Genomic DNA, 22,204 nt, shown 5'->3' with positions numbered 1-22,204 from the left:
CCCGGCCACCCTCCACTGCAAAAAAAAAAAAAACAAAAAAACAAAAAAAACAAAACAGAAGTCCCAGAGAAAAAAATAGGAAATAACAAGAATGCTCAGATATATTGATAACAACTAGATATATTGTACTAGATACAACTGAAGTGAATTTATAAGTTCATTGAGCTAAAAATATCTTTTAGATAAAATAATAAGATAGGAAGCAATAATTCACATTTAGCAATATTGGTTTAGGCTAATTGCTTATTCAAAGTGATATCGTAGCAAATGACAGGACATACCTCAGGAAACAACATACTGATGTTAGATATGTAGGTGGATAGTGGTTAAAATCCTAGGCCTTGGAGCCAGACAGCTCTGGGATGGAATCTCAGTTCCTCTTTAGTAGGTGTGCGATTTTAGCTCATCGTCTGAACCTTAGAAAGCCTCAGTTTGGTCATCTGTATAACAGAGATAATAAACTATTCACCTCATAGGCTGTTGTGAGGATAAGATTTAATCAAGAACTTAAAGCATCTGGTTACTAGGCACATAACAGGCCTTCTTCTTAATTATAAGAGCCACCAATTTTGGGTGAAATCACATGAAATGTGACATGCTTGAAAGAATGTATCTGAGTATAGAACTTCCATTATTTGAATTGATATTTATATAGGGGTTCTATACATAGTACAGTAAATAAGTCAACAATAAAAATATTGTTACCCTAATAGATGCAACGTATTAATTTTATGTCACCCTTTGCATAGTTTCTTTTAATCCTTGAGCACTTTTAAGAAACGAGTATCCAAAGGCATGGAATTGATACATTTGAGTTTCATGTTTTTCTATATAGCTCGCTTGAATATACAAACCCCTTTGGGGTCCCCACTATCTTATAATTTTCTTCTCATATTTGCCACATTCCTGCCAACTTGGACATTTTCTTTTTAGATTGCCTTGACAATCATAAAATAACTGTTGTTATGCCTTTTTTTTTTTTTTTGTTAATCTCTCAGTTGGGAGAACCATATCACTTCTTTGTGACGTAATAGGAAAGAAATGCTGAGGGCCGGGCGTGGTGGCTCACACCTGTAATCCCAGTACTTTGGGTGGCTGAGGTGGGAGGATTGCTTGAGGCCAGGAGTATGAGATCAGACCCTGTCTCTCTCTCTTTTTTTTTTTTTTTTAAAGCTGAGTACAAAAGGGATACAATGAGGTGAATCTAACTAGTGTGACTAAGTGGACTGATAGTGCTGTGTATGGATAGAGAGCCTTCGAGTTCTGAGTTGTTTCAGTGTTGCCTTTAAGTATCTTCTAGTAAGCACTTGGGGAAGCGTGATATGAAAGGGCAACAGGCTGTGAACTGAGATGAGCTTGGTTCAGACTCCAACCTTCCTTTATTAGCTGAGAGTCCTCAGACCAGTTACGTGCTCTCACTTCGTCTCTGTCTCCTCATCTGTAAGTGTGGTCAGTACTTACTTGGCAGGTTGTCATGAAGATTGGAGATAATACCAGGCATCAGGCACAGTGGTTGGTGCGAAGCTCTTACATCCAGGAGCTGACTCGTGGAGCAAGACGCTGAGTACACACATAAACATTAAGAGGCAGAATACGGCGGCTCCTTCCTAAGAAATATAAACAAGGAACCTAGAAAAGAGAGTGATGTTTTCTGATTGGGGGAATGCAGGTTTGTTTCATAGAAGAGTTTGAGTTGGGCCCTGAAAGAAGAATAGGATATTGATAAGCCATGATAGGAAGGGCCGGTCCAAATGGAAGCAAAGTGTGGCCCAAAGCTGGAGAGCCCTGCTCTCTGACTCTGGAACCTGCGTCTTGTGCTGGGGCCTCAGGCCTGGCCCCTGTGACCGTCCCCACAGTGTCCTCAGTGGTCTTTCTGCCTTCGGTGTCACCATGGTTGATGTGCACATGGTAGGATTCCGGTGAGATGGCATCCAACCCACATAGCCACGTCATGGTTTTTCTCTAGTTTCTGTGTCTGCATTTCAGTAAAGGTGGTGGTAGATTAATTGGTTAATTTTACTGAGCAGTACCTAACGTGCATAAGATACCTTCCTCCCACTGGGGGCACTTCTGCTTTCTGCTCAACTGTTTCCCTTTAACCAAACTAGAAAATCACGGTTGGGAAATTAGCCTGACTCAGATTGTACTTCAGATCCTTTGAAATATTTTCCCTCTCTGAGGCTTGTCCATAAATAGTTTGCCAAGTCAACAACACTCAAGGTTGTTGTAGTACTCAAAGGGCTACTACCAGGCATGGGGAGAGAGCTCCTTTCCTATTCCCTGTCTGCGTGAAATGAGACAGGTATTTTGAGTGTCTTTTCTAGAAAATGGCTAAGATTGCTGTGCTACGACTTGATGCTATTTTGAGAATGAAAACAAAACAATGTAAAATCAAGGCACAGAAACTTAACACATTATATGAAGACAATCAGCAATGGAATGAGGCCAAGTAAACAATGTGTGTTTGTGTTTGTGTGGAAGGCTGGAACCCTGTCTTAAAATGGTGCATTGTCTTTTTATGAAAACTGAAAGGAAGAGATAGTGTTAACTGGTGCCTTGTCTTTTTTTTTGTTTGTTTTTTTTGAGTTGGAGTTTCACTCTTGTTGCCCAGGCTGGAGTGCAGTGGCACGATCTCGCTCACTGCAACCTTTGCCTCCCAGGTTCAAGCGATTCTCCTGCCTTAGCCTCTCAAGTAGCTGGGATCACAGGCATGTGCCAACATGCCTCATGCCTGGCTAATTTTGTATGTTTAGTAGAGATGGGGTTTCACCATGTTAGCCAGGCTTGTCTTGAACTCCTGACCTCAGGTGATCCACCTGCCTCGGCCTCCCAAAGTGCTGGGATTACAGGTGTGAGCCATGTGCCCGGCTGCATTGTCTTTTTATGAAAACTGAAAGGAAGAGATAGTGTAACTTCCGAGCTCAACAAAGAGATAATGTGAAATAATGAATTTTCATAACGGGGCACTTACTATCTTTCATTTGATGCCATCTGGTTCAGATTGGAGTTTTAGGGGACTCCTGTGTGTCTTTGTGGGCTGCCAGGGAGTGGGTTCCAATGGAGATACTATCTTTTTTCCATTTGGTGATGTACTTTATTTAGTGAGATTCATGCTATGAATGGGGTCCTGCTGTTGGTTTGATCAGAAAATATGTCCTAGTCATCAATAGCAAATTATAAAGAACTCAGATCCTGTTTCCACTTAGTTCATACACTTACTTTAGATTGTTTCAGCATTCTATGAGTTGATTAATTCTTGTTTCTCTAGGACATTTTGTAAAAGAGATAAAATGAGAACTTAGGGAGGTCAGAGGACTTACTTGTCATGGAGATCTCAGTGTGCCATTTGCTTTGTCTCCCTGGCTTTGTCAGAGTAGAGACAAAGAAGTGACACGTTGATCTGTAAGAGGGCTATCTCTGTAGTGTCCTAGGTTGCTGCTTATGAAGCTCAGTCAGTACCCAGCGATCTTCTCCACACTTTGTTTGTTTATGCCAGGATCTGTCTAGTGATAATTATAGGCCATCCAAGTAAAGTTTTCTTTTTTTTTTTTTTTTTTGACAGAGTCTCTCTCTGTCCCCCAGGCTGGAGTGCAGTGGCGCAATCTCGGCTCGCTGCAAGTTCCGCCTCCCAGGTTCATGCCATTCTCCTGCCTCAGCCTCCTGAGTAGCTGGGACTACCTACAGGCGTCCGCCACCACATCCGGCCAATTTTTTGTATTTTTAGTAGAGATGGGGTTTCACCATGTTAGCCAGGATGGTCTTGATCTCCTGACCTCATGATCCACCCGTCTCGGCCTCCCGAAGTGCTGGGATTACAGGCGTGAGCCACCGCACCCAGCCCCAAGTAAAGATTTCTAATGTAATGTCGTGTAACTTAAACCTGATCATTATCCTGTTATTTTCAGGGATGTTCTTGTCATGTTTTTTTTTTTTTTTTTTTTAAAGTATTATGCTTTGTCAACTTATTTCTTAAATAATTTTTAAATATAACTTTGGCTAGATCCTCAAATAAAACCTTGTTATCCTTCCTAGCTTTTGTTTTCTGGGGTCTTGCATGGAACAAGAGTCTACTTCGTGCATCCAGTCTGTGCAGTGTCTCAGGAGCACACTGCTCCTTTCCCTTTGGCTTTTCCTGGCTGGGCTGCTCTTTCTGCTCTTATTTTTTGCAGAGTTTTTCTGTCAGTCTATTGTGATGCCTTAAGTATCACGGTGAAGATGGGGCGGGTGTTATCGCTTCTCTGAGAATGGAAAGCTAAGGTAAAAGTCAGCAAAATGGCTTGTGAAGATACAGTTGTTCCTTAATAAGTCCCATGTCTGTATGCTGACAGCCCTCACAGTTGGGTCTCCAGCACAGACCTCCAGACTCACTTATCCAGCAGCAAGTCAGGATTGCTGGTCAACATTTCAGTTTGGCCATAATCAACCTTTTGCTTTTATCTCTTACATCTGCATCCCTCATTTCCCGCAGCTCAGTACATGGTAATCCTGTTCTTCCCTTGTCTTATACCAAAACCAATGCAGTCCTCCTCTTTTTCTATCAGAACACACACCCATCTCATCAGCAGAGCCTATAGGTGCTACCTTTAAAATTTGTTCAGCACATGACCACTGATGTTTGCTTCCCTGATCCCCACTCTGGTCCCAGCTACTGTTGTTTCTTATCTCAATTATTGCCTTGATCAGATCGTGTCCTTCCTCCTATTTCCCTGGGTGTGAGCCCTTGGCTTCTCTTGCCTGTCTCTGGCCTCTCCTGTCATCATCCTGTGCTCACAGTTCTGCGGGCATCCGTATTGCTCTTCTGTGAGCACCTTGGCCACGTATCACCCCATGGCTTTTGCACTTGCTTATTCCTCTATGTGGAGCAATCTTCCTGCACTCTGTGCCAGCCAGTCCATCCCCTGGCAGGTCCCTGCTCAGACCCCCTCGATCAGAGCCCTTGCTGACCTCCCTATATGAAGTGGACTTTCCCTCTGTCACTCTCTGTCTCCCTAAGCCAGCTTCCTTTTCCTTCTTAGCACTTATCACCTCTTGCATTTGTGTCAATCTTTTATTGTCAGGTCACTCACTGTGGAAACTCTTTCACTGCTGAATTCACAAGGAGTTGGCACTCAAAACATTCCTGTTAAAATGGCTCAGTGCATAAATGCTATGAAAAGCTACAGCATTAAAACAGATAACGTGCCCTGATGGTGTATTTGATAGGTTCAAAGTTACAATTTAGTTCCTATGAAATATATCCATTGCTGTTGATCAAATACTTGTTTATTTCTGAAGAACTAATGTGCAAAGTTTAGGATAACAGAGGGAGAACATGTTTTAAGTCTTTTTTTTCCCACCTTCTTTCCTTTGTCCATATAGGATTTACAGCTGTTGGAGGATGGTGATCTGACTGTGATAGGAGATCGGGGAACCACGCTGAGTGGAGGGCAGAAAGCGCGGGTAAACCTTGCAAGGTAAGTTGCATTTCAGCAGCCACTATACAGTTGTCTTTTGTGCTGCTTCTAATGGTGGTGAGCACATAGGACCCGCTTACTGTGTATTGCGTCCTGTGTGAAGCACTTTCTTGGATTATTCTACTGGCACTTGAATGAACATCCTAGTTGTTGAAAGTTATCATGTTCTGGGTGAGAGTCTGATATCTCTTTATATTTTCTAGAGCAGTGTATCAAGATGCTGACATCTATCTCCTGGACGATCCTCTCAGCGCAGTAGATGCGGAAGTTAGCAGGCACTTGTTCGAACTGTGAGTTTGTTTGTGTCTTAAGTCATTTCTGCTTTCCCAGAGCCATTTCGAGTTGGCTCAGGAAAGCCTTTATGGCTTTCAGCTTGTCCTGCTCTGGTGCTCCCCCTCCCCCTCCGCACTGTCCCCTGCTTCCCTGAAGATCCATTTTAGAGAAATTTTGCATAAATACAAGGTCAAGATAGGAAAATATACAAATGATTTCAGTGTGTTGCAGTGAGTGGAGTGTACCATGTTTTCGGGAATTGAGAAACAGATGGCAAATTTTGCAAATTTTCCCCAACTAGTAATTACAGTTAATAACCAAGAAACTGCTGCTGGACCAGGCCCTGGAGATAGGAAAGATGGTGTGCCATTTTTCAGTGGAAGGGTGGCACTTGGCAACCGGGGCCTTGTCTTTCAGCTCTTTTCCTCCATCATTTCTCTATGACAGGTTAGAAGTGAGGTCCTTGGGACCAACATAGGGCTTTCTTGGGAAGGCTTTGTTGCTCTTTACATATTAATCTGTCAGTTTGGAGATAACCTACTAGTAAAATCTAGAATTTAAGAATGATTTGCTCCATAGTAGACTGTGGTTTCAAGAATCTAATGTTGTTTCATGGATTCTTACCAGAATGAACACTGAAGACTCATCTAGGCCTGGCTTGCCTTTGAAACTAGTTGTCTAGAATCTGGCTTCCCTCCCGACTCTTACGTGGTGTTTCTGGGATTTGCTTTCTTTGGCTCTTGCTTAGACACGGAGCCATGGAGGTAGAATGACTCTGGAATCTTTTCTGTATATTCTGTAACCTCATGTGTGCCGACTGACACTTCCTATGTAGTCTAGACTGGCCTTTTTGAAAGCATTGTGAACTGGTTTTTCTAAAACGGCACCCACATCTGCCCCACAGTCAGCTTCCTGTTTTTTGCCTTGTTAAGGCCAATGAGCCTATCCCACTCATTGTAGCCCTTCTGTGCACACTGAGGTAGATGCCCCTGCAGGTGCTACTGCATGAAACGTCTTTGCTTGCAGAGGATGGCAGTCAGCCACAGAGAAGATAAGCACCCATGCTGGGCTGAGTGAGAGAGAGAGACAAGTTCAGATTTCATTCTTGCCCATAAGGAATTTGTCTCTGCAGGGATTCAAGACTAAGTGCATAGGAAAAGTTCAACAGACCCCAAGGCTTAAGGAATTTCAATATAGGACAATCTATTTTATTATTATTGTTTTTTAAAATAGGGTCTCGCTTTGTTGCTCAGGCTGGAGAGCAGGTGCAATCTCGGCTCGCTGCAGCCTCGACCTCCTGGGTTCAAGAGATTCTCTTGCCTCAGCCTCCCAGGTAGCTGTGACTACAGGCTAGCACCACCATGCCCAGCTCATTCTGTGTTTTTTTTGAAGGGAGGGGGCTTTGCCATGTTTTCCAGGCTGGTCTCCCTATGTTGCCCAGGCTGGTCTCGAACTCCTGGGCTCAAGGGATCTGTCCTGCTTGGCTTCCCGTAGTGCTGGGATTACAGGCGTGAGCCCCTGCGCCCGGCATAGGACAATCAATTTTTTTAAATGGAAGAAGTGGGTAGCTGAGATTGGAAAGGTCACTGAGGGCCGGACTTGGCTAGAAGTAGCCTGTGGTCCTGCAGGCTGGTAAGGGTTTATAGTGGCTGAGAGTAGGATTCAGTTCCTTTGAAAGAAATAGTAGAAGCAGAGGTGTGCAGACAGGAAGGAGTGAGGCCTGTGGGAAGGACAGCAGGCAGGAACCTGTTCCTGTGGTGGGGGATAGAGAAAAGAAAGCTCTGGAAGTCCTGTGTTGGCCAGCCAGGGCTGCCCTCACAATGCCACAGGCTGGGGGGCTTACACAGCGGCCGGTTGTTTCCGCACAGTTCCGGAGACTGCATATGCGAGATCAATGCGTCTGCAGGCGCGGCTCCTCCCGAGGGCTTTCTTGGCCTGCCGATGGTCGCCTTCTCACCCTTTGCTCCTCATGTCTCTGCATCCAAACCTCCTCTTCCTGGCGAGACACCAGTCAGATTAGAGTAGGGCCCACCCTCATGGCCTCATTTCAGTGTAATTACCTCTCTAAAGGTTCTGTGTCGGCCAGGCACTGTGGCTCACGCCTGTAATCCCAGCACTTTGGGAGGCTGAGGCAGGCAGATCACCTGAGGAGTTCGAGACCAGCCTGGCCAACGTGGTGAAACCCTATCTCTACTAAAAATGCAAAAATCAGGGATGGGTGGTGGTGGGCGCCAGTAATCCCAGCTACTCCGGAGGCTGAGGCAGGAGAATTGCTTGAACCCAGGAGGTGGAGGTTACAGTGAGCCAGGATAGTGCCATTGTACTCCAGCCTGGGCAACAAGAGTGAGATTCTGTAATAATAATAATAATAATAATAATAATAATAATGGTTCTCTATTCCAGTTCTAAGGTGCTGGGTGAGGGCTGGAACATAGGAACTTTGAGGGGGGCATGGTTCAGTCCATAACAGGTCCTGGGTAGCAAAGTGGAGACAGAGTCGGCTGTGTGAGAGTAACTCATCTCTGGGCTCTGGATTCCAGGGGTTGGGACATGAAGTCATCCACTGAGCATGGGGCTCTACGTGGGCTCCTGAATGTTTCCCCACCAGAGTGCGTGTGCAAAATGTGCCTGGTATGGGATGTTGAAGTGGATGTGGATGGTGGTGATGGTTGCACAACGGTGTGTACATACTTAGCACTACCAAGCTATACACTTAAAAATGGTATAAATGGTAAATGTTATGTCATGTCTATTTTTCCACAACCAAAGAGACGTGGGTGGCAGCATTGAATCTTTCTGAATGCAGAGTGAGGGATAAGCTGGCACTCGGCATTGCCCCGGCACTCTGATCAGAGTCTTGTTTCCTGCTCCCTCCTCCCTGTGCCTTGATGAATTTTCCATTTGGCCGAGAAGGGCCTCTGTGGCTTGCTCGAGTCTTGCACGAGTCCCCACCAGTTCTTTATCACTCGAACAACAATTCCCGGTGGGACACTCTCTTAGCGTCGCCGCAGGGAAGGAGGAAGGTATTTTCATTGCTGAGTATCAGTGTGCATATCGCACAAGCTCCCCCAAATTTTCCTTGAACTCAGGAGGTATTTATAAAGTCCTCTTGCACCTTTAAGGATTAATGACTTTGGATATACACTTGTTAGAAGCAAGCTTGTTAAAATTGTTGTTTGCTAATCAGAATCACATTCTTTGGGGAAACTTAGGACAGGGAGCACGAATGCAATTTAGGAAATCACTCAGCAGCAACTGGAGAATGTTCTCAACGAGTTAGAAAATTGGATTGAACAATATGCTATGAAAGATGGCGGTTGTGTTGAAGCTTAGAAATGTGAAGTGTTTTGTATTAAAAGTGAATGAATTACACTTCTATTTGCCATTAACAGTTTTACTTCGATCATGAATATATATCGAGAGTTGTTAAGAGTTGTGTTTTACAACTATATGTTACAAACACGAAGTGGATTTTATCACATACAAAAAGTGAGGGGCACTTCCATTAACGGATGCTGATCCGATGTGTTGCCAGCTATAGATGTGTTTGTATTCTAGAAAGCCTCAGATTCTCAGACCCCTGCCCCTTTGAGTCTCCTAATCAGAGCTCCCACACTGTTGCCTACCTATTTGTCTTAGTCCATTCAGGCTGCTGATTCAAAATAGCATAAACTCGGTACTCCATATAAACAATAGAAAACTGTTTCTACAGTTCTGGAGGCCGAGATCCAAGATCAAGGCGCCAGCAGTTTTGGTGCCTGGAGAGGGCTCACGCTCTGGTTCGTAGACAACTGTCTTCTCACTGTGGAAGGGGTACGGCAGCTTCCCTGGGCTGGCCCCTTTTACTAATACCATTCATGTTGGCAGATTCTCATGAAATGGCCTCACCTCCTAATACCATTACATTGGTTAGGATTAGGGTTCAGTAGGAATTTGGAGAGGGCCACATTCATTCAGGCACAGCACTAGTTCACCTTCCCTCTTTCAGTTCCTCTCGGACTCCTGTACTTTTAAGCTACGGTTCTAAGTCCTCGAATGGCAAATTGCCCTTTGCAGTCCGCCCCATTCACCTTTCCAACCCTTGCCCACGCAAGACCAATCCTCCAGCCATGCACACTTCTGTGGGGTGTCTGGAAGGAGGTATGACTTTCTCATATCTGCCTGTCTGTAAGGATATTGTTCCTGCCATTGGAGAACCAGGGATAGTATGCCTGGGCAAAAGAGAAAAATGAAAGACACAGATCCTACCTCCTGCCTTTCTCTTCAGCTCCTCGGAGGCCATAGCGCTTTCTCTGTCTGCCCACAGCCCTCAATGAGCTGCTCTTGATCCACCTATGTGTCCTTCCCCCCAGCCCCTGCACTAGACTGTGAATGCATGAAGGTGCCTTTGCACGGCGCGTTTGTGCCCCAGGACCATTGCACCTGCTGTGTCTGCCAGGATTGCTTCCCCCAGGTAGTCTCACGGCTCGTACACCACCTCCTTGCAGAGGCCTTTCCTGGCCACTCCCTCTAAAGTACAACCTTTGCCTGGCTGTCTCTTCATGGTTTACATTACTACCCAATAGTGTATTTTCTGTGTTTGTGTAGTGAGTATCCCTACACGATGCAGGGTGTTGTCTGTTTGCTTGACCAGTGGATGTATCCTCATCACTTAGAGTAGTCCCTGGTACTTCGTCAGTGCTCAACAAATGTGTCTTAACTGAATGAATGAAGGTAGTGACTGTCTCCCTCCCTCCCTCCCTCCCTCCCTTCCTTTCTTCCTTCCTTCTTTCCTGAGTTTTGCCTTGTCACCCAGGCTGCAGTGCAATGGCATGATCATGGCCCATTGCAACTTCTACCTCCTGGGCTCAAGTGATCCTCCCGAGTAGCTGGGACTACAAGTACACACCCCCACACCTGGCTAAGTTTCGAGTTTTTTGTAGAGATGGAATCTCTCTATGTTGTCCAGACTGGCCTTGAATTTCTGGGCTCAAAAGATCCTCCTGCCTTGGCCTCCCAAAGTGCTGGGTTTATAGGTGTGAGCCACTGCACCCAACCGACTATATCTTTCTCACTTGTGTCACCTCTGACATTGTATGTGTCAGCTCTTAATGTTGTCTTTTTTTTTTTTTCCTTTTTGAGACAGAGTCTTGCTCTGTTGCCCAGGCTGGAGTGCAGTGGCACGATCTTGGATCAGTGCAGACCTCCTGGGTTCAAGTGATTCTTGTGCCTCAGCTACTCGAGTAGCTGGGATTACAGGCATGCGTGACCACATCCACCTAATTTTTGTATTTTTAGTAGAGATTGGATCTCACCATGTTGGCCAGGCTGATCTCGAACTCCTGACCTCAAGTGATCTGTCTGCCTCAGCCTCCCAAAGTGCTGGAATTATAGGCGTGAGCCCTCGTGCCTGGCCTCTTACCGTAGTCTTTATATAGTGTTAAATAGCTTGTTGCTAAATCTATCACTTATTATTTGTTTGTTTTATGGCATGACTGGAAGATTTTTACTCTTAAAAATTTGGAAAGTATTTTTTGAGATTTGCCTAAGAAGCATAATTTAGAAAAAATTTCAAGCCATCAATTACAATGTTAGTGTAATTATTTCTATGTCTCATCTACAATGGAAGATGCTAGGAAGAAAACATTTTGAAACCTTTGAGGTGGCTGATACTGGACATAGCACCCCATCAGATTTGATCATTAACATCTCCCTTTAGATATGTATATAAAGGGATTAATGGCAGCCAATTTTGAAATAAAGGGAAACAGTTTCATTAAAAGCTTTAGTACTAAACCTGAAGAGGGGTATAATAGGTTGCAAAACTGAGTTTTGAAATAAGCCAAACTAGGATACCTGAAAGGGGAAAAATTAATCCTTTTGGATGTAAAGGATGAAGTGATAGTTTACATATCTGCAATCTGGAGTTGCGGTTCTGATCACAGGCGCTGTCTCTATGATACTCGCTTATGACTTCTCAATCCTGAATTTCTAAAAGCAATGGCTGCATATGGGGAAGATTGGACGACAGGGCTAACACTTACTGGGCATGAGTTATGTTCTTGGCTGTTGTTACAGATTAGTGCTTTTCTTTTCTTTTTTTTTTTTCCTCTCCTTTTTTTCTTTTTGAGACAGGGTCTTACTCTGCCAACCAGGCTGGAGTGCAGTGGTGTGATCACAGCTCACTGCAGCATCAACCTCCTGGGCTCAAGTTATTCTCCTACCTTAGCCTCCCTTGTAGCTGGGACTACAGGTGTGTGCCACCACACCCGGCTAATTTTTTTTGTAGCTCCCAGGAGTCTGCATTTACAATGTAGGAGAACTTTGAGCAGGTACTGTAGAAAACAAACAAACCCCAGAAAACTTGATGGTTGAATACCGAGGTGGGTCTTATCTTTGAGCCATATGGTTTGGACTGTTTGGATTCTGTTCTTCCATTTTCTTATTCAGACTGTTTAGGACTAATGAGAGAAGTTTTGCTTCCTGGATGAGACCAAGAATACTGTGGAGAGTCACACATCACTAGCATTTGTTTTCCTACCTATTATTATTTGGGAAGAAGAGTCTGGCAAATGCACTCTGGCAAAAGTTACCAAGAATCTAAGCTTTTTTGGGGGCGTTGGGGGGCATTAATATGTGCATTATAAATTATCATCTAAGAAACCGTCCAAGAAAAATGCTGTGTCATTACATGACTTTGATCTTTCTTTCTCCCCTGCAATCCTACACAGTAGTAAAATAATTAATGTTTCAGTTAAGTCAGGTTTTTGAATCTCTATACTGTTCAGTCATTTTTCATCCTGGAATATATTGTTAAACTAAGTTTTAGAAAAAAAAATTATACTTATTGCCTCCTTCCCAGACAAGTATTTAGGATTTCTTCACAGCAAGGCTCATATTTGCTGCTAGTGGTTTTGAGGACCTAGCCGGCTTTATTGGCTTATATTTCTATTTAGTTTGTATTTAACCTCTAGATCTTTGACTACTGTGTTGTCTTTGACTATAGTTTCAAAATGTATGTTTTTCAATGTGGAGCACCCCATTCGTGTGTGTTTTCACCCTGTGCCTTTTACATTTATAGGTGTATTTGTCAAACTTTGCATGAGAAGATCACAATTTTAGTGACTCATCAGTTGCAGTACCTCAAAGCTGCAAGTCAGATTCTGATATTGAAAGATGTAAGTAGTTTCTAGAGATCTCCTGAACTTGCAAGTACTCAGGTGTGTTGAATCCCCTTCTTCTTCCTGCATTTCATGTCCCTTTCTTCTCAGAGCTGGGATTCATGTTTTTGAGTTTTAACTCAAAAGACTTGTAGAAATGTCATTATTACATGCTAAGCCATATTACCGTAAAGTATGTAAATTGCTACCTCAAGATTACTACATTGTTAAAGAAAATGATGCTAGTTTAATTTAGAACTTTTTGTTTACCTCTTCCATGACTTAATTCAAATTATGTTATTTGGAAATTACAGATACTCAGACCTGTTTGTATCCATTTAATTGTCATGCATAGTTTGCCTAAAGCTCCTCTTCTATTAGTAGCAGAAATGGTTGGGCACAGTGATTCACACCTGTAATCCCAGCACTTTGGGAGGCCGAGGAAGGCAGATCACCTAAGGTCAGGAGTTCAAGACCAGCCTGTCCAACATGGTGAAACCCCGTCTCTACTAAAAATACAAAAAAATTAGCCCGGCATGATGGGGCACACCTGTAGTCCCAGCTACTCGGGAGGCTGAGGCAGGAGAATCTCTTGAACCCGGGAGGTGGAGGTTGTAGTGAGCTGAGATCATGCCATTGTACTCCAGCCTGGGCGACAGAGTGAGACTCTGTCTCAAAAAAATAAAAATAAAATAATGATAATGGCAGCCACACAGGTGGATAACTGAGCAGTGGAGTGACATGGTTTGATCTGTGATTTTAAGAGATCCCCTTTGTTGTTTGCTAGGGGAGCTACAGCAGAAGTAATTTGAAGTCTTAGTAGCTCACAAGACAGAAATAAGGGCTTAGTCTAGTGTGTCAGTTTCCTAGAGCTGCCAGAACAAAGTGCCACACATTTGGCAGCTTAAAACAACAGAAATGTTTTGTCTCACTGTTCCGAGGCTACAAGTCCAAAATCAAGGTGTCCGCAGGGCCATGCTCTCTATGAAGGCTTCAGGGGAGAATCCTTCCTCGCCTCTCCCACTTTCTGGGGTTTTGCTGGCACTCACAGTTGATCCTTGACTGGCAGTGCAGCCCTTTAGTCTCTGCCTCTGTTGTCACATGGCATTGTTGCTGTGTCTGTCTGGCTTTCTTCCTGTAAGGATATCAGTCATTGGACCTAGGGCCCACTCTAGTCCAGTATGACCTTATCTTGTCTTGATTGTATCTGCAAAGATCCTGTTTCACAAAACAAAGGCCACATTCACGGGTAACAGGGTTTAGGACTTGAACATATCTTTTTAGAGGGTCACCATTCAACCAAGAAGAGCTAGCGTGGCCGGGGACTTGGAGGTTAGTGAGAACTTCTCAGTCCAGTGGTGGTTTCATGCATCACTCCTTGGCTCGTTGCCTCTCGCCTCAGTAACCTCGTCCTTAACCCTTGCTCTGTTCCAGGCCCTGGTCAAATTCCTCATTGTAGGTCTGAAACCCCCTTAGTGTCTTCAAATGTTTTAATGTTTCTCCTCCCGCAATTTCTTAATAAAATGATGGAAGTAACAAAAATGAGTGTTAATTATATTTTATAAGATCTGTGTGCACCATTCTCCAAGGGAGATAAATTTCACATTATTGCAACAAATGGGGTATATAATGATAGCAGAGCTCTTAGATAAATTTCACATTATTGCAACAAAGGGGGTATATAATGATAGCAAAGCTCTTGCAAGTCTTTGTGTGTAAGTCTCTCCTTGCTGCTTAAAGAACAGTGAGGAATCTGTCCACCGAAGTCCCAGCAAGTGAATTCTTACCCTTAAGAGGATTATCAAAGGAAGAACTGCTGCCTCTTCAGAAGCAGTTCCGTGTGCTGGCTCTTCCCCTGGGGAGCCTGGGTTCCTCAAAGTTGAAAACAATTAATTTCTCATGCAGAGGGCTAAGACTAGTGTGGCAAAACCTGGATGCTGGTACATTAGAGTAAAATCTGTGGGTGGCAGAATAACCTTTCTCCAAAACAACCATCTGGCCAGGTGCAGTGGCTCATGCCTGTAATCCCAGCAATTTGGGATGTCGAGGTGTTAGGGGGAATCACTTGAGGTCAGGAGTTCGAGATCAACCTGGCCAACGTGGTGAAAACCCGTCTCTACCAAAAATACAAAAAAATTAGCTGGGCGTGGTGGCGCATGCCTGTGATCCCAGCTACTCAGGAGCCTGAGGCAGGAGAATCACTTGAACCCGGGAGGCGAAGGTTGCAGTGAGCTGAAATCGTGCCATTGCACTCCAGCCTGGGCAACAGAATGAGATCCTACCACACACACACACAAACCATTTTTCCACTGGTGGGCACCCAGGATGAATATGTGTCCGTTCTTGCTGTCATCCCAGCCCCCTCCCTAACAGCAGACAGAGCACGGTTGCCCCTCGGAACCCACTCTGCATTGCTTGTGAGTACTTGGCTGAGGAAAATTGCCATCCTAGTACCAGTAGGAGTTTCCTTGTGCGTCTTACAGATACTATGTGAAAAGTGGTCATTTCATCAAACGAGGTGTGTCACTTTTACCTCCTACGTGGAAGAAGACTCAATGTATGATGAAGCATTTTTGAATTCTCCAGTTATCAAACTGGTCCAAAGGGCCCAAGGGGTCATTGGATTTTCCTCAGTGGACCCACCTTTTTGGGGGTGGGGAGGATTGGGGTAGCAGGGAGGGTCCTGGCCACCTTCCCCCACCTGACTTGCCTTAGCCAGGAGCTCCTCTCCTTTGATTTGTATTCTGGGAGTTTGCCTAATATTATGTTTGCTGCTGTTTGAGGAAATCAGTTGGGTCTCATTTAATGAGGTGTCTCATTTCATGGGGTACACAAATAGTGAAGATATTTGTACATTATTTTCTATGACTTTGTAAGGAGAGAAAACTGTGCAAGGAGGTGTCCCATGGAATGTTGAATTTTCAGTTAGGAATTCCCTGAGTCTTTGGGGTATGTATGTATGTATGTATGTATGTATGTATGTATGTGATGCGGTTTTGCTCTTGTCGTCCAGGCTGGAGTGCAGTGGCTCGATATCTGCTCACTGCAACCTCCGCCTTCTGGGTTCAAGTGATTCTCCTGCCTCAGCCTCCCGAGTAGCTAGGATTACAGGTGCCCGGCTAATTTTTTTGTATTTTTGGTAGAGGTGGGGTTTCATCATGTTGGCCATGCTGGTCTCAAACTCCTGACCTCAGGTGATCCACCTGCCTTGGTCTTCCAAAGTGCTGGGATTTCAGGTGTGAGCCACCGCACCTGGCCTGTGGGGCAGTTTTAGAGTAAAGACCATGAAGGTGCAGCTCATGGGGTCTGTGTCCAAGTCTGGTTCTCACACCTTTTTCCAGCAGGGCCCATGGCCAGTGGAGGCTTGTGGAGTGCTTCCTACCTGTGCAGATATGCCTGGTCCTACCTCCCTATCCGTGTTAGGTTTCTTTCCTGGAATATCCTTCTCAATTTACTCATTCCTTCAATTCTTATTGCATAGGGCTTATCTCAGTTTTTCATGTGTAATAAGACTACCGATACGGTCACCAACATCTATGTGATAATGATCGCCATTTGCAACACACTATTACCATTTAAAAAATATTCTTCAGTACCTAACATGGGCTCTGGCTGAGAACAGAGCACCCGGTTGTGTATCAGGTTGAATTGTATTAGATTTGTCAACTAGGATTCCGGACCTAAGTATAATCATAATTTAAGATCAGTTACCTTTTCTGGATTAGAATTAGATTAGGTTAACATTATCACCTGCAAATGTGTCTCTCTGAAATTCTTTATTTTTATTTTAGGGTAAAATGGTGCAGAAGGGGACTTACACTGAGTTCCTAAAATCTGGTATAGATTTTGGCTCCCTTTTGAAGAAGGACAACGAGGAAAGCGAACAACTTCCAGTTCCAGGAACTCCCACACTGAGGAATCGCACCTTCTCAGAGTCTTCGGTTTGGTCTCAACAATCTTCTAGACCCTCCTTGAAAGATGGTGCTGTGGAGACCCAAGATGTGAGTTTACCTCCTGTTACAACATGGCCTGGTTTTGTTGACTGCTAATGGCCTTATGGATCTTTAGTCTCCTCTGTTTGAAGCATCATCTTTTGTCCCAAAGTAGATTCTGTGGTTTCAAGGCCCTATTCCATGATATTGGTAGATTAAAACAGAACCAAGGCAAACAACTCTGGTTGGAGTAATCCTTTGCGTGTAGGCTGGGGAATGTCATGGAGATGAGTAGCAGGTGTGTGTACTGGTGCAAGTCCCAAGCTGTGTGTGACTCACGCTAGTATTACAATTCTTGAATTTACTGTAGTGAAGTCCTACTTAGTCTGGTGGCCCCCGACTTCTCTTTGCATCCAGAGGCATAATTTGAAGACCGCCTTAGAGAAAGTCTTGCTGTGGGCCACATGAAGTTAGCCACTTTTCCTATATGTTGGAATGTTCTGACGCTGCACGTGGCTGATGGAGGTATTTTGCCCTGTTGTCAGATGGTTTATGTTAGGCTAGAAGTAGCACGTGCAAAGACCCAACAGTTCCTGACACACAGCAGCCCATCTTCCTTCTTTACCTTTCAAGGGTAGGAGCTGCATCTTACTCATCTTGGTATTCCCAGTGGCCAACATAGAGCTGCTCAGTACATCCTCAGAGTATGTGAATCTCATGCCTTCTAAGTCCTCCAGGCAGAAATGTACCAGAGCTCACTTAAAAACATAGATATTCCTTGCCACACTAACCCTCACTATCCAAATCCAGGAGCCTGAAGGATTCTTGCAGATATTCAGATTAGGCCCTCACATGCCAAATTCTCAGGAGTCAATTTCTGAAACTCAGGAACCAAACAGATTAGGATCATATGCTATCCCTTGCTTCCCAAACTCTGGTTACTCAGACTCACTGCTTGAACCCAGTTACTGTATTGAGCTCATGTTTTGACCTTCTGCTCTTTTATGCTTCCATATTGAGTGATGCAGTTGAGAGTTCCATATCTTTCTGTACATGATTTTGGAACAAGTTTCTGTATGTATACTTGAATTTGGATGTGCTTGGTAAGTGCTGGACATTCTGATGTCATCCTGCCAGCAAGCCATGCCACAGTGTACAAATGATATTTCCTTACCTCTAGTAGAACCCTGAAAGTGGGATGGCTGAGTCCAGGGATTAGTGCATGTAGCTGGGTGTGGTGGCTCATGCCTGTCATCCCAGCACTTTGGGAGGCTGAGGCAAGAGGATCACCTGAGGTCAGGAGTTCCAGACCAGCCTGGCCAACATGGTGAAAACCTGTCTCCACTAAAAAATACAAAAATTAGCCAGGCGTGGTAGCAGGCATCTGTAATCCCAGCTACTCAGGAGGCTGAGGCAGGAGAATCGCTTGAACCTAGCTAGGAGGCAGAGGTTGCAGTGAGCCAAGATCGCTCCACTACACTCCAACCTGGGCAACAGTAGCGAAACTTCGTCTCAAAAAATATTAAATAAAGAAAAAGTAAGTGCATGTATAGTTTGGCTGGATATTTCCACACCCTTCTCCACAGGAGATGGATCATTTTGGACTTCTGCCTGTTTCCCCACAGCTTTGTCAACAGAGTGCATTGTCATCTTTGGGAACAGTTTTGTATACGATTTTGTCTCTTACCACCCTTTCCTTTGCAGACGGAGAATGTCCCAGTTACACTCTCAGACGAGAACCGTTCTGAAGGAAAAGTTGGTTTTCAGGCCTATAAGAATTACTTCAGAGCTGGTGCTCACTGGATTGTCATCATTTTCCTTATTCTCCTAAACACTGCAGCTCAGGTAAATAATGACATTTGTTTTGTGCCCTCAAAATGATATTTACAGTACCTATGTTTATGCTATTTTGACTGCATCTTGCAGTTCACTTGGGATCTGAATTGAAATGTGCTGTCTTTGGGGAACAAAGTGAGGGCTGCCTAGTGGTGTCCCATTACAAAGACCTTCTGCGGAAAAAAAAGGGGTATCTTTCAATGATTTTAAAATGGAACATGCGTTTTCTTGAGTTCTTGATATCTGGGAGTTTGGGCTCAGCGTAGACCTGAGCTGGAAGAACTATGCAAGTTCTCTGAGCTTTTTATTCTTTCTATTTTTTTTTTTTTTTTTTTGAGACAGAGTTTTGCACTGTTGCCCAGGTTGGAGTGCAGTAGCGCAATCTGCAACCTCCGCCTCCCGGGTTTAAGCAGTTCTCCTATCTCAGCCTCCGGAGTAGCTGGGACTACAGGCACATGTGCCAACCATGCCCGACTAGGCTCATTTTTGTATTTTTAGTAGACCTAGGGTTTCATTATGTTGGCCAGGCTGGTCTTGAACTCCTGGCCTTAAGTTGATCCGCCTGCCTCAGCCTCCCAAAGTGCTGGGGTTGCAAGCATGAGCCACCACGCACGGCTTTGAGGGCTTTCTTTCGATTGTCCATGTTAGCGATTGAGAGTTTTGAGTTGGTAAGTCATGCCCAAGTTTGATTTTTGTCTTTGTTGTTTCTCACCTCCTAGGTTGCCTATGTTCTTCAAGATTGGTGGCTTTCGTACTGGTAAGTTATTTCTGACGTATGAAATAGTCAAACATCAATAAGAAGACTCGCTTTTCCGTAGAGTTAGGGGGAGATATTTGTTGATCTTTCTCTTCTAATCCTCACTTAGTTTACCCGAAGAAAAGTTAGAGTGCTGGCTGGTGGAGTGTAACCTGTGGTGGTCTCCACCCATGTCTGATCCGTGGCATCATGTTCACAGACAGTTTCGGGAACTGAAAGTTGTGATTTAAATTGAATTTTTATGAGGTAGATACACACAGGACTATATGAGCTGAGAATCATTTTCCAGCATGAAGCATTTCTCTCAAATTGTGGTTCATTTTTTAAAAAAAGGTATTTCTCTAAATTCCATATATAGCTTAATATTTTTTTCTCCCCATGTTCCACAGGGCAAACCAACAAAGTACGCTAAATGTCACTGTAAATGGAGGAGGAAATGTAACCAAGAAGCTAGATCTTAACTGGTACTTAGGAATTTATTCAGGTAAAGTTGAATCATTTGGTCTATTATATGAGAGGCTGAGGTGCTTACAATGAGCCTGTGTGAGTAACTAGGGCTTCCGGGAGTAATTCAGTAATGTCTTAACAGATTAGGAGTCTCAGTCGAATTTACTCTGTGAATTAATTAGAATAATTATTTTAAAAATCTACTAGAAGAAAGAGGTTGAATGAAGACTCTTAATTTGCTCTGTACTGGATTTTGAAAGTTAAACCAGGATTGAGCATTCAGAAAATCAGCCACTGGAAATATGTGGCTATTGTCTATTCTAATAGGTTGCTTTAGCTAAATCTTATATCATTATACGGATGGGCAGGGGGATTAGAAACGGATCCCCACCCTGTGGTTCGGATTGTTCCAATTCTGTCTAAATAAACCCTGGCTTTTATTGAACTTGGATGAAATCCTCTGGCAGCAAGGCCCCCAAAATAAAAGCATTATTCCCTCCCAGGTATGCAAAGCTCCCTTCAGCACTGCTCATCTCCTGGGCTTCACTAATTACTTAAGAGGGAAGCTGAGCAGGGAAGAATCCAGTGTCTGGGAATTAGGACGCCTTCTATTTCTTACCTTGAGATCACAATGTTATCGCGTCCCCAACTGTGTGATTAATTTAACATTTGGCTTGCCAAACTAATATTAACGCCGCACTCTGTTTTCACAAGAGTGCTTAAAATGTATGTAGCATTACATACTGTTTAAAGGAAATCCTCATCTAAAATTTTAAATATTTCCACAGGAAATGCTCCTACAAGCTTTCCTCAGAGATAGAGTGAGTTATCTTTGGAAGAACCTACTCAGTGAAATTTGGTGTTTATTTCATCTATCGCTTGCTAAGAAATCTGAATCCGTTAGGTGTTTACCTTCCAAATTGACGGACTATGTGAAAACTAAGGGAAGAAGGAAATCGGTTCTATTATGCTTGTGTAGGATGACAGGCTAAGGATAATGCCTGTTGATGGAGTTAGGAATTTGAGCTGCTTTCAGAGGTTAAATAACAGTGACATGTCATCTGAAAGGGAAATATTTGTTATAGAAGTTACCCCCACTGTATTAAGCATTGTGAGTTAAGAGATGTAGGAAAGCTCTTTTAATTTCTATGTGAATAATGGATCCTCATTTATGTCTTAATAAAATGTATGATTTATTTTATTCATTTAAAAATGTCTTGTGTCTATGTAAAACACTTAGTGGGGGATTAGTTGCTTATTTAGATTAATTATCTTATGTTAAAATATAGTATGTGTTTTCTTGCAATTCAATTATTCAAGAGGTTTTCCACATGCAACTTAATATGGTATTTTTAAATTCTTTAAAGCTACTTGGGCATTTTCTACAAGGAAAAGGTAAATCATTTCTCCTATTCCGTGTTAATATCACATGTTGGTATCAAAACATACCACCTTTTTTAGATTATGGGATATAATGTAAATAATAAGATTTGGAATATGGAGAAGATCAACTACGTTTCATGATTATCTATCTTACTTCTGAGTTTTTAATAGAACTTGCAATTGAATTAGGAGAGCCTAGAATGAAATTGTATTGTACACCTAATTTTTCTTTTCTGTGCAGTTTCCATTCAGTGAGAGAAAAATAAACTATTTTAATCCTTCTTTGTCAATGTATTTTGTAAATACGTTATACTTTTGTAGAATCCAGATGCTTTATGGAATAAATTAAGTAACATCTTTATAAACTACCTGACTTGCTTTAGCAACTGTTGAAGAAAATGCAGAGATATGCTGTGTTCTCTAAGTGATATTTCTTTATTTCAGGTTTAACTGTAGCTACCGTTCTTTTTGGCATAGCAAGATCTCTATTGGTATTCTACGTCCTTGTTAATTCTTCACAAACTTTGCACAACAAAATGTTTGAGTCAATTCTGAAAGCTCCGGTATTATTCTTTGATAGAAATCCAATAGGTAAGTCTGACACCAAGTTTCTCAGTAAGTATGTCTTATTAACAACACATTTAGGATCTGATTACATTTCCGTCTTTGAAAATGGAAGGGATGCTTGGAAGAAAATCACTATGCATGTTGATTCATTTTCTACAAGAAGCTTCGCTGCTATTTTTCTCCTACTAGAGAAAATCTGAATATTGGTGGGGGGGGCGGGGCATACAATCTTTCATTCCAATTTGTATGTGTGTGGAAAAATAAATGAATGTTGACTCTGCAGAATGCTCTAGGAATCCATTTGCTGTGAGGCAAGTGAAGCATCCTGCATTCTCTGTAAACATGTTTAAATGTAGTAGTTGCTAAAACACTGGCTGTGTTTACATAGTGTTAGGTTATGCCATTTTTCGGAGGGGT

At 43.2% G+C, this 22,204-nt stretch overlaps 1 protein-coding gene across 8 annotated transcripts in view; it reads left to right on the top strand.

Annotated features, from left to right (window-relative positions):
- Positions 1–22,204, top strand: part of ABCC4 (ATP binding cassette subfamily C member 4) — a 291,475-nt gene that overhangs the window by 124,296 nt on the left and 144,975 nt on the right. For all 8 annotated transcript variants that reach the window (XM_031655600.1, XM_009192090.4, XM_009192089.4 and 5 more), the window contains 8 exons: positions 5,359–5,453; positions 5,657–5,743; positions 12,787–12,883; positions 16,657–16,866; positions 18,502–18,642; positions 19,353–19,390; positions 19,780–19,874; positions 21,665–21,811. In XM_031655600.1, the coding sequence (XP_031511460.1) occupies positions 5,359–5,453; positions 5,657–5,743; positions 12,787–12,883; positions 16,657–16,866; positions 18,502–18,642; positions 19,353–19,390; positions 19,780–19,874; positions 21,665–21,811 (910 nt within the window). The remainder of the gene's footprint in view (positions 1–5,358; positions 5,454–5,656; positions 5,744–12,786; positions 12,884–16,656; positions 16,867–18,501; positions 18,643–19,352; positions 19,391–19,779; positions 19,875–21,664; positions 21,812–22,204) is intronic.

The sequence above is a fragment of the Papio anubis genome, chromosome 15 (genome assembly GCF_008728515.1).
Source record: "Papio anubis isolate 15944 chromosome 15, Panubis1.0, whole genome shotgun sequence".
Classification (NCBI taxonomy): Eukaryota; Metazoa; Chordata; class Mammalia; order Primates; family Cercopithecidae; genus Papio; species Papio anubis.
This window is presented reverse-complemented; position numbering and strand designations above follow the sequence as displayed.